Source organism: Colias philodice, chromosome 14, assembly GCF_061535455.1.
Source record: "Colias philodice isolate Cphi_HAF_F1 chromosome 14, ilColPhil1 Martin Lab GWU primary, whole genome shotgun sequence".
NCBI classification, from domain to species: Eukaryota; Metazoa; Arthropoda; class Insecta; order Lepidoptera; family Pieridae; genus Colias; species Colias philodice.
In genome coordinates, this window is record NC_143099.1 from 6,914,250 (window position 1) to 6,932,552 (window position 18,303).

At 31.9% G+C, this 18,303-nt stretch overlaps 1 protein-coding gene across 2 annotated transcripts; it reads left to right on the top strand.

Annotated features, from left to right (window-relative positions):
* Window positions 1–13,753: 13,753 nt before the first annotated feature.
* On the top strand, window positions 13,754–16,461 carry LOC149482911 (uncharacterized). Of its 2 annotated transcripts, none has more exons than XR_016316555.1 (2): window positions 13,754–14,163; window positions 15,754–15,889. XR_016316555.1 is itself a non-coding variant. In XM_089703091.1 (2 exons), exons 1-2 carry the CDS (start codon window positions 15,413–15,415, stop codon window positions 16,300–16,302), a joined length of 561 nt encoding a protein of 186 aa, XP_089559217.1. In that variant the 5' UTR covers window positions 14,207–15,412; the 3' UTR covers window positions 16,303–16,461. The 2 variants fall into 2 exon arrangements, 1 of the variants encoding a protein (XP_089559217.1); XM_089703091.1 differs by lacking the exon at window positions 13,754–14,163 and adding an exon at window positions 14,207–15,424 and having other exon boundaries at window positions 15,754–16,461.
* Window positions 16,462–18,303: the final 1,842 nt, after the last annotated feature.

An 18,303-nucleotide genomic window follows, 5' to 3' on the forward strand; every position in this document is an offset into this window, starting at 1 on the left:
ATTTACAGATGTTGCATAATTCATTGTTCAGCACAAATCGCCAATTGATTGGCATGCAAAAATTAACAAGAGAATGTCAATGTCTTACTACATAAATATCATTTTTATAATAATTATACATATGTCAACTATTATGTACCCTTTTTCACTTACAATTATTATATAATATTTATGTCAATTATTACGCTTTTTACTATTAAATGTCAATTACTACAAATACAATTTAATTTATATAAATAAGCAATTACAAAATTATAATATTATGTCATATTTTGATTTTTGAAAAAATTCTTTTAAGTCATAAAAACATTTTTCAATTAGCCAGGCTTTTAAACGCTTTTTAAAAATATTAAATGGCAATTCCCTCAAAGATTTGGGAATTGCATTGAATATATTTATACACATAACAGATGCATTTTTTTGGTGTAAGGCCGTACGGCATTTAGGCATCAGCAGCCTTGTAGGGTCTCTATTGCCAAGTTGATATCCCTCTTTTGCAGATCTAAACAAATCCTTATGTTTCTTAGCAAACATACAAGATTCCAGGATGTACAAACCAGTTAATGTTAATAGTTTGCATTTTTTGAAGAGTGGTCGGCAAGAGTCCATTGGGGACGCATTACAGAGAGCCCTAACACATTTCTTCTGTCCAATAAAGACACTCTTTACATTCGTTGAGTTTCCCCAAAACAGTATACCATACCTTAGCACAGAAGCAACATAAGCATGATATGCTGTCAGGGCAGCTTCATACGAAATTGTTTTTCTTAGTTTTCTTAGGGCAAATACGAACTGGTTAATTTTAGAACAGATAAATTCACATTGTAATTTCCAGTTTATATGCTCGTCAATTTGTACCCCGAGAAACTTTGTACTATCTACTTGCTCTATTTGTTTGCCATTGTATTCTAGATTTATGCTAATTTTATTTGTCTGATAATTAGTAAATTGAATAAATTTTGTTTTCGTCATATTGGGTGTCAAATCATTACTCTCAAGCCATGTCATAATAGAATTTAATGTATTATTCAAAGTCATGTTATAGTCAGAATCTTTTTGATTGTCAGGAATAGTCAAACATATGTCATCAGCGAATAATGCACAATTATAATTCGTCACGTTTGGTAAATCATTTATATAAATTAAAAATAGCAAAGGTCCCAACATGCTTCCTTGTGGTACACCACACGTGTTATACTCATAAGATGATTTATACGGCGTCATTTCATGTTTATGATTTAAATTTGAGATTTCTACACACTGTTTTCTTCCGGATAAGTAACTCTTGATTAAGTCATAAGCAATGCCTCTGATTCCATATTGTTCGCACTTATTCAATAATATGTCATGATTAACCACATCAAATGCCTTTGTCAAATCAAAAAATATTGATATTACAGGCATCTTTTTATCAATGCTTTCAGTTATATTTTTTAACACGGAAAATATAGACATCTCTGTGGATTTGTTTTTTTGGAAACCACTTTGTTGTGAACTTATAACATTATTTTTTAGAAAGAACGTTGATAATCTTTTGTATATAGCCTTTTCAAAGATTTTTGCAAATATAGAAATTAAAGTAATGGGACGATAATTGTTAATCTCGCTCCGATTTCCTTTTTTGTGTAAGGGTCTTATCACTGATAGCTTCAACATTTCTGGAAAAATACCTTGGTCGAAACATTTATTTAAAATATTTTCCAGAACATGTGCTATGTACTGTTTACATTCTTTGAGTATAGTAGTACAGATAGAGTCATAGCCAACAGCTCTTGTCTTTTTGAGTGACTGAATAATATTTAAGATTTCTGATACGGAAGTAGGAGCAATAAAGATACTTTTACTGACTGGGTTAATATTATTTTTATAATTTTTAGTCATAGGTCCAGTACTTGAGTTGATTTTATTTTTAGTAATATTTATAAAATAGTCATTAAATTTATTAGCAATAATCATAGGTTCATTCACGTCAATATTGTCTATATTAAGTTTGTCCATGCATGTTTTCAGTATATTATTATAACTATTATTTTTTATTACATCCCAGGTAGCTTTTATTTTATTACTTGAAAGTTTTATATATTTCTCATTCAATGTTTTTTTAGAATAGTCTATACAGTTTTTTAAAATCTTGCAGTATTTCCTATACTTCATTTTAATTTCCTGAGCTTTGTTTTTATAATATTGAAATCTAAGTTGTCTTTTTGTAGTACAAGCTGTTTTGATACCTTTAGTTGCCCATTTTACTTTTGTTGAACCGCATTTTATAATTTTTTTACTTACAGGGAAGCAAAGGTCGTATAAAAGACAGAACCATTGATGGAAGTTATTGAACGCTGTATTGGCGTTAGTTTCAGTAAAAACATCACTCCATTTTATACAGCTTAGATATTTGTTGAATTTTGTAATATTTTCATGCGAATAGTCACGATTTTTTATGAAAAAGTATTCTTTTGTTTTTGTACAGTTGTTAGTTTTAAATTGCATAATTTGACATGTGTCGTGGTCGGATAAAAATAGCTTTAACGTTTTGCCTTCTGCACTATTTATTGTACTTGCTATAATGTCAATACATGAATTTTGTCTTGTCGGTTCGTTTATGTGTATTTTAATGTTATAATTGTTTAGTAAATTTTTCAGTTCAAAGGATCTACTATTATTTTTAGAAATATCTATGTTAAGATCCCCTGCTAGAATGATTTCTTTCTTATCTTTGCGTTTTATTGTGTGAAGAAGAGTTTCTAACTTTTTGAAGAATTTTGTAATATTAGAATTCGGTATTCTATAGACACATAGTATGTTACACTTAAATAAAGGTAGCTCTACTCCACAGCATTCAAATAACTTTTCTTCCGAAATATCTTTACAAACATCGAGAACCTTATATTCTAGCGATCTTTCGACAAAGATGCATGATCCACCACGTTTTTCGTTTTTTCTGCAAAAGCAAGATACCATGTTATAATTTTGAAGTAGCATGTTAGATTCATCACCGCTTTTGACGAATGTTTCTGTAAAGCAAAGTATATTTATGTCATAGTTCTGTTTTATTTTTAATTCAGATATTTCCAATTCTATTAAATCCAATTTATTTAAAAGACCAGCTATATTTTGGTGCATAATTTTGGTTTTATGTTTATGACCCTCGAAAAAACTCTTCCCTATCGCTGTTATTTTTAATTTTATAACTCATGTCTTTCTTGAAATAATAGGGGATAGTACCCTTTTTTGGTAATTCATTCAGAATATTCCGCGTTTTTTTATCAAAAGGTTTGATCTTATTTTGCCAAATTATTTTATTAGAATTTTTTAGTGTATGTATCCAGTCTTTGTGAACCAAGAATTTTTGTTTGTAGAAAGTATAATCAAGATACATATTTATTTCACGGCATATATTATCAAGGTATTTCTTCCGGGTGTAAGATTTGCTACTTGACGGTAATGACAAAAAATTACAATGAGGAAATTGTGAGCTTATTTGTTTCAGATAACTATTTATTTTAACTTCATTTAAATATCTATTTTTATGGGTTTGGTAAATGGTAACGGTTTGATTTTTGAAAAAATTCTTTTAAGTCATAAAAACATTTTTCAATTAGCCAGGCTTTTAAACGCTTTTTAAAAATATTAAATGGCAATTCCCTCAAAGATTTGGGAATTGCATTGAATATATTTATACACATAACAGATGCATTTTTTTGGTGTAAGGCCGTACGGCATTTAGGCATCAGCAGCCTTGTAGGGTCTCTATTGCCAAGTTGATATCCCTCTTTTGCAGATCTAAACAAATCCTTATGTTTCTTAGCAAACATACAAGATTCCAGGATGTACAAACCAGTTAATGTTAATAGTTTGCATTTTTTGAAGAGTGGTCGGCAAGAGTCCATTGGGGACGCATTACAGAGAGCCCTAACACATTTCTTCTGTCCAATAAAGACACTCTTTACATTAGTTGAGTTTCCCCAAAACAGTATACCATACCTTAGCACAGAAGCAACATAAGCATGATATGCTGTCAGGGCAGCTTCATACGAAATTGTTTTTCTTAGTTTTCTTAGGGCAAATACGAACTGGTTAATTTTAGAACAGATAAATTCACATTGTAATTTCCAGTTTATATGCTCGTCAATTTGTACCCCGAGAAACTTTGTACTATCTACTTGCTCTATTTGTTTGCCATTGTATTCTAGATTTATGCTAATTTTATTTGTCTGATAATTAGTAAATTGAATAAATTTTGTTTTCGTCATATTGGGTGTCAAATCATTACTCTCAAGCCATGTCATAATAGAATTTAATGTATTATTCAAAGTCATGTTATAGTCAGAATCTTTTTGATTGTCAGGAATAGTCAAACATATGTCATCAGCGAATAATGCACAATTATAATTCGTCACGTTTGGTAAATCATTTATATAAATTAAAAATAGCAAAGGTCCCAACATGCTTCCTTGTGGTACACCACACGTGTTATACTCATAAGATGATTTATACGGCGTCATTTCATGTTTATGATTTAAATTTGAGATTTCTACACACTGTTTTCTTCCGGATAAGTAACTCTTGATTAAGTCATAAGCAATGCCTCTGATTCCATATTGTTCGCACTTATTCAATAATATGTCATGATTAACCACATCAAATGCCTTTGTCAAATCAAAAAATATTGATATTACAGGCATCTTTTTATCAATGCTTTCAGTTATATTTTTTAACACGGAAAATATAGACATCTCTGTGGATTTGTTTTTTTGGAAACCACTTTGTTGTGAACTTATAACATTATTTTTTAGAAAGAACGTTGATAATCTTTTGTATATAGCCTTTTCAAAGATTTTTGCAAATATAGAAATTAAAGTAATGGGACGATAATTGTTAATCTCGCTCCGATTTCCTTTTTTGTGTAAGGGTCTTATCACTGATAGCTTCAACATTTCTGGAAAAATACCTTGGTCGAAACATTTATTTAAAATATTTTCCAGAACATGTGCTATGTACTGTTTACATTCTTTGAGTATAGTAGTACAGATAGAGTCATAGCCAACAGCTCTTGTCTTTTTGAGTGACTGAATAATATTTAAGATTTCTGATACGGAAGTAGGAGCAATAAAGATACTTTTACTGACTGGGTTAATATTATTTTTATAATTTTTAGTCATAGGTCCAGTACTTGAGTTGATTTTATTTTTAGTAATATTTATAAAATAGTCATTAAATTTATTAGCAATAATCATAGGTTCATTCACGTCAATATTGTCTATATTAAGTTTGTCCATGCATGTTTTCAGTATATTATTATAACTATTATTTTTTATTACATCCCAGGTAGCTTTTATTTTATTACTTGAAAGTTTTATATATTTCTCATTCAATGTTTTTTTAGAATAGTCTATACAGTTTTTTAAAATCTTGCAGTATTTCCTATACTTCATTTTAATTTCCTGAGCTTTGTTTTTATAATATTGAAATCTAAGTTGTCTTTTTGTAGTACAAGCTGTTTTGATACCTTTAGTTGCCCATTTTACTTTTGTTGAACCGCATTTTATAATTTTTTTACTTACAGGGAAGCAAAGGTCGTATAAAAGACAGAACCATTGATGGAAGTTATTGAACGCTGTATTGGCGTTAGTTTCAGTAAAAACATCACTCCATTTTATACAGCTTAGATATTTGTTGAATTTTGTAATATTTTCATGCGAATAGTCACGATTTTTTATGAAAAAGTATTCTTTTGTTTTTGTACAGTTGTTAGTTTTAAATTGCATAATTTGACATGTGTCGTGGTCGGATAAAAATAGCTTTAACGTTTTGCCTTCTGCACTATTTATTGTACTTGCTATAATGTCAATACATGAATTTTGTCTTGTCGGTTCGTTTATGTGTATTTTAATGTTATAATTGTTTAGTAAATTTTTCAGTTCAAAGGATCTACTATTATTTTTAGAAATATCTATGTTAAGATCCCCTGCTAGAATGATTTCTTTCTTATCTTTGCGTTTTATTGTGTGAAGAAGAGTTTCTAACTTTTTGAAGAATTTTGTAATATTAGAATTCGGTATTCTATAGACACATAGTATGTTACACTTAAATAAAGGTAGCTCTACTCCACAGCATTCAAATAACTTTTCTTCCGAAATATCTTTACAAACATCGAGAACCTTATATTCTAGCGATCTTTCGACAAAGATGCATGATCCACCACGTTTTTCGTTTTTTCTGCAAAAGCAAGATACCATGTTATAATTTTGAAGTAGCATGTTAGATTCATCACCGCTTTTGACGAATGTTTCTGTAAAGCAAAGTATATTTATGTCATAGTTCTGTTTTATTTTTAATTCAGATATTTCCAATTCTATTAAATCCAATTTATTTAAAAGACCAGCTATATTTTGGTGCATAATTTTGGTTTTATGTTTATGACCCTCGAAAAAACTCTTCCCTATCGCTGTTATTTTTAATTTTATAACTCATGTCTTTCTTGAAATAATAGGGGATAGTACCCTTTTTTGGTAATTCATTCAGAATATTCCGCGTTTTTTTATCAAAAGGTTTGATCTTATTTTGCCAAATTATTTTATTAGAATTTTTTAGTGTATGTTTGTAGAAAGTATAATCAAGATACATATTTATTTCACGGCATATATTATCAAGGTATTTCTTCCGGGTGTAAGATTTGCTACTTGACGGTAATGACAAAAAATTACAATGAGGAAATTGTGAGCTTATTTGTTTCAGATAACTATTTATTTTAACTTCATTTAAATATCTATTTTTATGGGTTTCCAGTATGGTTATATTAAGGTTGCTTAAATGTTTTAGTACAGCTGCTAGTTCAGTCATAATATGCAACGGATTTGTGTCATGCTCTCCTACACTTAACAAAATATGATCTGAAGCACTAAAGTTATTGTTGTAGCATGATTCCAATATTTTTCCTGTGTCAGCAAATGGTTTTGTCATTGAAAATATTTCATATTTTTCATAGGAGGTATTTATCCTAGATGTGATAAGCCGGCATGCTAATCCTGAGCATTGTTGACCACCAAAAATAAATAGTCTTTTTTTAATTTCATTTCTGTTTGTAAGGTTTTCATTATTGTTATTTATATTCAAAGTATTTTCAGTTTCCATAACCAATTGTTTATTGAAATTCAGACAGTCTATTTGCCTATCTTGCCGATCGCCACTATCTATAACATCAACTTGATCAAAGTCTATTCTACGTTTTGTTTTCATTATCTTTAAGGAGCGAAATTGATTTTTAATTCCGCTACTATTCGGTTCGTTATAAATTTTATTAAATATGAAAAATTTTCTTTCCAGATCAACAATTTTTTTTGTTAATCTATTGTTTTCTAATATTAATTCCTCAATTTCATTATTTGCACTCTCTAGTTGAATTTGTAGGGTTTGAATTTTTTCATTTAAATCTTGAATATCAACACATGTGGAAAGGTCTGGTAAGCTTCTGGCATTTGTTCCACCTGATAAGAAGGATAGTTCAAATGAGTTATTTTGTTTGTAGCTTTTCCTTCGCAGTTGTGTCACATGTTCTAAATCCATTTTACCTTTTTATCCCTTTTTATTTATATTGATGAACTTAATATTGCTATGTATTTAAGTTTTAAAACTATTCAAATATAGATATTATGTTACAATTAATTTTTAATACAAACATAATCGATTATATTAGTGTTATTATTGTCAATAATTTAAACTATTATACAAATAATAAAATATAAAAAAGATTTTAATTACAATTTTTGATTATATTTAACATTTAGTGTCCTTGTGGTTTCGTAATATGAAGAAAAAAAAAAAAAAAAAAAAAAAAGTTTATAATCTTAGATTCCGTGCAGTCTTGAACTCGAGTCAAGTTAGTGTTCCACTTAATGTCCGGTCACTTATCAGATGTGCTATCGTCGTTCACAAGTTAATTATGAATATTTGATAGATGTCCAGTAGTTTGCGAAATGTCAATAGATGTCATAAAAGTTAGTCAATAGATGTCGCACTATAACACAGCTTCAATTTATCACGTCATATTTATTATTTGTCTTGTCATTGTTGAAGTAAATGTCACTGCCAAATAACATAAGTCATAACACTGTTCTTGGTTTTTTAAATTTTTTTTTTACTAACGGTTTTATTAGTGCAATTTTATTTGATTCTAGTACAGTTTTAGTTTTTGCACATTGTTTGGTGTTAAAGTTCAGATATGTGATAATAAAATATACTGAGCCTGTGATTTCAATTGAAGTTATTTGAAGAATCCGCATTCACAACGGTAAGCACTGTAAGTCTTGTTCGTTGTTCGTTGTTCGATGTTCGTTGTTCGTTGTTCGTTGTTCGTTGTTCGTTGTTCGTTGTTCGTTGTTCGTTGTTCGTTGTTCGTTGTTCGTTGTTCGTTGTTCGTTGTTCGTTGTTCGTTGTTCGTTGTTCGTTGTTCGTTGTTCGTTGTTCGTTGTTCGTTGTTCGTTGTTCGTTGTTCGTTGTACGTTGTTCGTGTTCGTTTTTCGTTGTTCGTTGTTCGTTGTTCGTTGTTCGTTGTTCGTTGTTCGTTGTTCGATGTTCGTTGTTCGTTGTTCGTGTTCGTGTTCGTGTTCGTGTTCGTTGCTCGTTGCTCGTTGTTCGTTGTTCGTTGTTCGTTGTTCGTGTTCGTGTTCGTGTTCGTGTTCGTTGTTCGTTGTTCGTTGTTCGTTGTTCGTTGTTCGTTGTTCGTTGTTCGTTGTTCGTTGTTCGTTGTTCGTTGTTCGTTGTTCGGTGTTCGGTGTTTGGTGTTCGTTGTTCGTTGTTCGTTGTTCGTTGTTCGTTGTTCGTTGTTCGTTGTTCGTTGTTCGATGTTCGATGTTCGTTGTTCGTTGTTCGTTGTTCGTTGTTCGTTGTTCGTTGTTCGTTGTTCGTTGTTCGTTGTTCGTTGTTCGTTGTTCGTTGTTCGTTGTTCGATGTTCGATGTTCGATGTTCGATGTTCGATGTTCGATGTTCGATGTTCGTTGTTCGTTGTACGTTGTTCGTTGTTCGTTTTTCGTTGTTCGTTGCTCGTTGCTCGTTGTTCGTTGTTCGTTGTTCGTTGTTCGTTGTTCGTTGTTCGTGTTCGTGTTCGTGTTCGTGTTCGTTGTTCGTTGTTCGTTGTTCGTTGTTCGTTGTTCGTTGTTCGTTGTTCGTTGTTCGTTGTTCGTTGTTCGTTGTTCGTTGTTCGGTGTTCGGTGTTCGGTGTTCGTTGTTCGTTGTTCGTTGTTCGTTGTTCGTTGTTCGTTGTTCGTTGTTCGTTGTTCGATGTTCGATGTTCGTTGTTCGTTGTTCGTTGTTCGTTGTTCGTTGTTCGTTGTTCGTTGTTCGTTGTTCGTTGTTCGTTGTTCGTTGTTCGTTGTTCGTTGTTCGTTGTTCGATGTTCGATGTTCGATGTTCGATGTTCGATGTTCGATGTTCGATGTTCGATGTTCGATGTTCGTTGTTCGTTGTACGTTGTTCGTTGTTCGTTTTTCGTTGTTCGTTGTTCGTTGTTCGTTGTTCGTTGTTCGTTGTTCGTTGTTCGTTGTTCGTTGTTCGTTGTTCGTTGTTCGTTGTTCGTTGTTCGTTGTTCGTTGTTCGTTGTTCGTTGTTCGTTGTTCGTTGTTCGTTGTTCGTTGTTCGTTGTTCGTTGTTCGTTGTTCGTTGTTCGTTGTTCGTTGTTCGTTGTTCGTTGTTCGTTGTTCGTTGTTCGTTGTTCGTTGTTCGTTGTTCGTTGTTCGTTGTTCGTTGTTCGTTGTTCGTTGTTCGTTGTTCGTTGTTCGTTGTTCGTTGTTCGTTGTTCGTTGTTCGTTGTTCGTTGTTCGATGTTCGTTGTTCGATGTTCGATGTTCGATGTTCGATTTTCGATGTTCGATGTTCGATGTTCGATGTTCGATGTTCGATGTTCGATGTTCGATGTTCGATGTTCGTTGTTCGTTGTACGTTGTTCGTTGTTCGTTTTTCGTTGTTCGTTGTTCGTTGTTCGTTGTTCGTTGTTCGTTGTTCGTTGTTCGTTGTTCGTTGTTCGTTGTTCGTTGTTCGTTGTTCGTTGTTCGTTGTTCGTTGTTCGTTGTTCGTTGTTCGTTGTTCGTTGTTCGTTGTTCGTTGTTCGTTGTTCGTTGTTCGTTGTTCGTTGTTCGTTGTTCGTTGTTCGTTGTTCGTTGTTCGTTGTTCGTTGTTCGTTGTTCGTTGTTCATGCTTCATTACCTTTTTTTATTTATACACATTATTTAATACTTAACAATCGAATTAGCGTCTGGCTAATTAATTTTAGATTATATTATGTTTGAAGAACATAATATGAAATTTACAGACATTCTAAAATAATTTGAATTTTTTATAAAAAAGAAATAAAACATTGCGCCTGGCACCTATTTAACAACGATAAAAACGTCTTGCAATAAAAAAATTATGTCTGATGGATCTATCTAAAGGCAAAATATTAAAAATTACGCGTTAAAAAATGACTTAAAATTAAGGAAATTATCCTGTGCAGATAAGATGCGCACTAAAAAAGGCAACCACTGCGACCAGCCAGACAGCCCGGACTCTAACTGAAATAGCAAGAGGAACAGTATATCAAAGAACCAACTATACTAAAATTCTCTCTTGTCAACGTTGGTAGCTCCTATACGGGTGTCAAATACTCGAACCTTATCATAAATGCCGATCTAAAGCTGTATTGGCATGGTATAGACGCAGCTTAATCTGATCATGTTGTTTCGTAACAAACTCACATTAACATTAGTGCAAATAAATAGCCTTCAATGTTTATCAGTATAGATTTTATCAGAGATTTACACGATACAAGCATTTTCCATATCGAATCTATCACAGGCAATACTTGGCAGATATACCTTCTTCATAATTACAAATTAATTATGCTACTACATTACAGGTAGGTACATATTTTAGAATCAGATAAACTTGAAAATCAATTAACTTACCTCTCAATTGACTCTTATTCTTCCTTGTAATTAATGATAAATAATTATTTTTATTCACGGTCGTTTGCTTTATTATTTAATTGAAAATGAAATACGTATTGAGGGTCGGAAATCATTTTTAATGTTTGATCATTTCGTGATACGCCTTTCGTTACACGCCTATTGTGGTAATTCAGATAAGACAATTATCTATATAAAACCTTCATAGTGTAAGCGGCTCCTTGTAACAAAAATGTATTTGCAACATTTTATTTTTAGAACTTACTGATATCAAATATGATAAATAGGTCTTTTGTAACATTGTTATAGGTTTTTTTTAAATATTCTTCTATGCTGCATGATCTGAAATATTTATTACATAAAATTATACCCAAATTCTTTTGTATTTAGATTAATATAGGAATTTCCAAATATATGGTATGAGACTACAAATCAGTATTACGTTAGAAGGTAATAATTACGTTATATGTAATAAATAACATGTTCCTTGATGTAATTACCAAGTTTCAAAACACCTTTTATTTCCTGGCAACAATTCAAAGCCTCTAGTGGTTTTAAGTATTGACCAAACTGTTAATCCTTTTTATAGTCCATAAAAATAGTTTCGGTGTTATATCCAAATAGTTGGCGATAGTCCACATTTCGATGAAGGTAGCAATTAGTGTGGCGATTCTGTGATATGGGATTTGATGCTGGCAACAGTAGAAGGTCAGAGTTAAATTGTAATACGTGCCTGTTTTTTAGTTAACCAACTCCTAGTTAAAAGGGTTTCGTCGAGAATTGAGGCATAATCATATTCAAATCAAAAATATAGAGGAAATGCAAATAATATGTGTCATCGTTCTAAAAATCAGATTTTCAGCATATTATATGAACTCGACATAGAATTTTAAGATAATTTTCCTCAACACAAATACGCATGCTTTACCGTATTTCAAATTAAAGAATCGGTACGCCATTTGTGAATTATCATAACAAAGGGAGCTTTATTTTTCTACCCAATTGATTTTCGCGGCAAGAGACAAACTAATTGCTGTCGCAATTCAACCATATCGCTCAAAACTTTCGGCTACCAATTGTTTTATAAGATTATTAAGAAATACCATTTAAAAGTTACATCTGTTACAAAAGATTTCGATTTATCTGCACTGATTACTGCAACACGTCAGGATTATTAGAGACAAATGCTGCAACAAGGCCGCCTTTTTACGATATGAATTAAGAGCATTAATCTTAATGCTTATGACACTTATTATTACTAAACCAAGCCATTTAATTCGTTAGACAAAGCTGTTTCTGTGTTCAGGATCCAATGTCCCGAGGCATTTCAGGAGGATATTCGGGCTTAGTCGCCTGACTGGAAGTGAATTGGGAGCTTCTATTGTAGCTTAGAGCTTGATCAAGGGTATTGTATTAATTTTATTTATAGGAACTTGATTTTAGACTTCATGTTGATAAATTCCTGTAGTGGACCAACACTGTTCAGTGGTCATATACCGTTGAATGTTGAGCTAAAAGAAACGAAATTTTAATATTTCTTTAAACTTCGAATACGCGGCTTCATCGACATCGACACATGTTAATTAAGACATTTTAATTTATCGATGGCCTACTTAATTCAATAATGTTAACACGTGATATTTAATTTGGACCTAGAATACGCTGTTCATTTCAACCTTACCACGTAATAGTAACTGAGCTGATAAACAATTTTAGATTAAATAGTTTTTGTAACGTAACGATTGTATAAAGGGTGTATGGTGTAAAAAATATACTGAAGAATAGCCGTTCGACAGGGTTTGTCGCTTTCATTTCATGTTTTATTGATTTCGTCGAAGGACTGCGTCGCATTAAATTTTCATAGCTTTATTACGACGCTCTTGTATGTATAGACTTATACATATTTACCTACAATAACTTACTTCCATATGGAAATCGGCTTAAAGGCTGTACCAAAATGTATATTTAAACCGCGTTAAATTACGGTTCTTAGACTTCGGTAGAGATGAAATTGATTGCCAAGATTTCATGTGACTAAGATAGATATTATTGTGAACTTTTTGTATTTTGATTATTTAGATATTATTATTGTGTATTCTCTCTTATTATAACAGTGTGCCTATATTTTAAATATCAAACGATACTGCAAATTGGTTTAGTTCTGGACATAATTTATTTTTTAATTTACTTGAATAACTTAATATGCTTCTACAAATTATATCATAATATCAAATATGTGTAGTCTCCGTGGATGTCAAAACGATCAGTTTTTCGAGGTACTAAAATATATTTGGTACGAAGTAATTTTCTCAGTCAAGTAAGAACTTACAAAATATGACGTCTCATAAGCTACTAATCTCCATGTAGGAAAAAGGAAAAACGTATCCTATAATATATTTGTCCAATTTTTTCTATTTCAATTTTTAGAGGACGCCATTTTATTTTTTCGATGTGTAGGGGGGGGGGGGTCAGTGTGAAGCTATCACCAAGTTTGTGGGGTCGCCACCCTTGTCCCACGGCCGCCATCTTGAAAATAGCGGTTGAAATGGTTTTTACGGTATATCTCTTAAACTATTTATCTGATAATAAAACAATAGTAACATTATTTGTTGCAAATTAAATTCTCTACAACTTAGGTTCTGTAACTTTTTGTCGTAGAACTATAAACAAAAAAGTTATAAGTGAAAATTTTTTATAGATTTTTGTAGATTGTTTTTTGTAGATTGTTTTTCGAAGAACAACTTTTATTCAAAACATTTTGTCATTAAGTAAATAGCTAAGGTTTTACAGCCCTCCGAAGTGAGTACTATTTTAAGTACCTACTCTTTACTATACGGACCCCCCCTACACATCAAAAAAATAAAATTGCGTCCTCTAAAAAACGCAAGGTCAGGCCTAAAAAATGTAAAATTTCAATGGTTTAACTGATTTATCTAATCAACGATATCTCATATATTATGTATAAGTAAACCGTAAGATACGCAGATGCAAATATTACTGACAGTTCATAAGTTACCTATAACGCGCTTGACAGGTTACCATTCTCTTTTGTCAATATTTTCGATAATGTTTGCATCGGCATGGCTAAATTCATACTTACATATAATATTATCTATTCACCATGAATGAATATGCCTATATTTATTAAAGCGCTGACAGATTTTGATTAAAACCTATTGATAACTAACACAAGGTTATAAACCACCTGAGACGCCTATATAATATGTATATTGATATGATAAGAAATTATTAACGCAATGTACTGAAAATTGCATACAAACGTTAATTTTTTCTTGTCAATTCTCGTCCAAGCATCGATTGTTTTTCATTCACCATATCAGAGGATTGCCTTCAAATGTTCTAACACAAACGCAGTATTACAGGTTAAAACCTAGTTTCTTAGACATCGAGCTATCCTAAAATAGGAACTATTACTTACAAATGTACAATTTAGGTTACGCCTACATACGTTTTGTTAACTGATGCTAATAATATAGGCGTTTCATTGGCAGACCAGTTAGTACAAACAGAACATTTGATTTGGTCACTATTTTGCAATACCGGCTATTGTTTCTTGATTCTTAAAACTGGTTATTTTGTTTTTAATGCATAACATAGCATGCATTACCCATAAGCATGCGTAATAGCTTGCTAATGTCAAATTCTACCAAAACTATTACATAGGATATTTTAGATTTAGAAGGAAAAAATTAATTGTATAGTATTTGCCCGAGTTCATGTTGAAAAATAAATAATTTCCTTAATCAAGGCATAGTGGGTGCGTTTTAAGTCTGCAAAGCCGTGATAAGCCGTAATAAGTGTGGTGCTTTGCCAGAGCGAAACTTTTTTAAAAATCGATCACATTCTGTATCTTGGTTGACCGATTGTGCACTCAAATGTTTATCCTTAAAACTATTAAACAGTTAACTATATAACATAAAAATATTACCAGTAGATATATTTTTATTTAAATGTATTTTATCTAAGTGTTAATTTATTTGAAAATTTTTGCATTGAATGTTTCCACTATATTAAACATAAAAAAGTCGTGTAATACTTATTTTTAAAATCTTATCCTACCCGACCAATAAAAAATATTTCAAAACAAAGATAAATTATCTTTTAAATTAAACTTATACGGTCGAGTGCAGGGAAAATTCCGCTGCATTCGTGATTAATACTGAATGAAGTCGAAAGCATACACCACAAGCAAACCAGTAAATTCAGAATGTTAACAGTCAAGGTCACACCCATAATGCATGCCAATATTGACACCATAACCGCTTTTCTTTTTTGGAAATAAACCGAGCCAAAGGTAATAGTTTAAGGACAATACAGGTTTGCCTGTGATGTATCATTGCCTCGTGAAATAATTTAATGACAGGATCGATTAATTCCATATGCTCGTATAAAAAGCCAGTGGAAAGAATATCATTGTCATTCAGTTCTGAATTTTTGGAAACGAAAACGCATAATGATGATTAAGGTAAATTATAACAATAAATTATTGATAGTACATAGTTTGTGGCGGTACAAAATAATAAGGACAATATTTGTAGAGCTTAAGACAGTTTTATTTATGCAATAGGTACTTACTTTGTTTTCAGTTGTTAAATTTTAGCACGTTGACTATAATTCGTCTACGTTTTAAACAATTCATCAATCTTCTTATGCAAATTTTTAACGAGACGGCAACTAACTTTAACACGTCTTAAAATATAGTAGCATTAAACGATAAAGTATTGATTGATAGTTGAGTGAGTTAACAGCTACTGCAATAATGGTATTGTTTATATATTGAATTTTATATTCCAGATTGTAACCATTTTGTCCTGCATAGCTGCGGCTACAGCAGGAACTATCAACACATCATATTCATCAGCACCAGCTGTATCATCCGTCTATTCATCCATCAACGATCCAGCAAAATCACCAGCTCCTATCTACGAAACCACGAACGAAGTGAAAGAAAATAATCCAGACGGGTCGCAAAGAAGCACTTACTCCAAATCTATAACATCACCGTTCACGGTCCACAACTATGACACGCATGTTACCAGCAATGGAGGTCTATTGCACACGTACCCTACCGTATATTCCTCACCTATCCACTCTCCAATCTATTATAATCCTGGCACATATTCAGTGGCTACTCCCCTTGTAACTAAAACTTACTCAACCCCTATTTACACACACAGCAACGGTATTCCAGTTTTGACAAAGACATCCTCATCAGGGCTGGCAACGTACTCCCACGGCCCAATCGTCCAAGATCAACATTTGAAGAGAACAATCACTTACTCTGAGGCTCCCCTAGTATCCCATATGACTTTTAGTGGTCTAGGAACGAACTACGCCTGGTAAACAAAATATTAAGACATTAAATTATTATTATGGTACGCGCGACTGACTTCTTAATTAAGGTTAAATTATATTTCTGCTATGTTAAGCTTGTTTATTTATGCTTGTTGCCTTTGAAATAAAACTCTTATAATTATAATTAGTGTTTCCATTTATGCTATAATTACGAACCTAATATGTTTATTAACACCGCTTTTGGTCAAAGATGAATAGGTCTTTTTGCTACTGTAATTATCAAATATGAGTTTTCATGTTAGTAACTATGTTCTAAATTTCACAAAATAATTTCTGAGAAAATTTAATTAGATCAATTCAGAGCAAACTGATCCAAGTTAATAAAATGCGTTGTATAGAATATTATGTTGGCTTCTTTCAAACAATGTATTATTGTTGATACAAACAAAAAACATCTGGTATTGTTGACCGGCAACTGGCTTGTAGACCGTTTACCAACATCTACTCGTGTGTCCTCGCGTCCCAACAAAAAGCAAGAATAATTTACAATAAATAATTGAAGAGTTACCGAGCAATACTGACAGGTAGACTATCAATAATCTTACGCCATCTATAAGTAAAAACGTAACAACATAAGCTTCATGACCAGTTTTGGTTGTAATTTACCCACCACGTCTAGGACTCTTGCCACACATCCTAGCAGTCGTTCAAATTGAGACTTTATAATTATAGACTTAAAGTAGTGTTTAGTTTGCACATGGTATATAGAGCACATCTTTGCGAATTTCAATTGTCAAACATGTTAGAGTAACAAAGGTCGGTGACATAATGGTTCTACCGGTAGGTTGTACTCTATTTAGGTTTGTTGCACGATTGACCCGTTCGACTGAATTGCTAAACAAATTTAGGTACAATGTGACATACCTACTATTTAGAATTGGAGCCACGCGCCTAATTAATCGAACGGGAATTGGCCACTAATTTCCAATGTTGGCAGTGCATAAAGTACTTATTGGAAGGTGTACAATTAATGTACTATAGATGATTAAGTTTCACAATAGAGGCTTCAGTTTAATCCTTAAAATGACAAAAGAATTAACATTCATTACAATTAACAGATGTCTGCGCAGGAACACTTCGATATAATTAACTCCAACACATGCTTGAAATAAGTGAATTTATTGTTCAATTCTATTTTTATAGCATTGTCGATCATGACTAACATAATCTTTGATAAATAATAAGTCTTATTGTTTCAAGACATACAAAAATATTGACTCAATAATGTTCACAAATGTATCTAGTTCATTGACTAACATTTTTTTCATATCGATAAAGTCAATAACAATAACAAAATCAACAAAATAATTGAACTATTAGAACCCTAATATCAACTGATAACACTAATACAATTGTGTTTCAACGATGTAGCTTAATTTAGGATTACAGTTCAATAAAAGCACTATCTAGATCTCTAACGATATCTCTTAAAATCTTAAGCTTAAAATTGTTTTTCCTTACAACCAAATGAAACTTAAACCACGCTATAATATCATAATATCAATTACCTTAATCAATTTAGTTTAAACAAAGTCACCGCAACATATGCAATGATATTTGCTTACAATGTACCTATTATATTGCATACAATTCAGGGCACATACCAAATAAATTTATCTCGTATAAGGAAATTCTTGAACTTTCAAAATCTGGGCGTATTTATGGGATACGTTAGGTAGCTATTGTCATTTGTCTCGCAATATTAAATGTAGTTAAGGGACATTTGTATGTAATAAATGTGTATTATGTTATAGTATGTGTATTATCCTATCCTATTCTATCTTACTATCCTACTAATATTATAAACGCGAAAGTTTGTGAGGATGTGTGTGTGTGTGTGTGTGTGTGTTTTTTACTTTTTCACGCAAATTCTATAGAACCGATTACACTGAAATTTAGCACACATATAGAGGGTAACTTGGATTAACACATGCGATAGATTTTATCCCGGAAATCCCACGGAAACGGGAACTATGCGGGTTTTCCTTT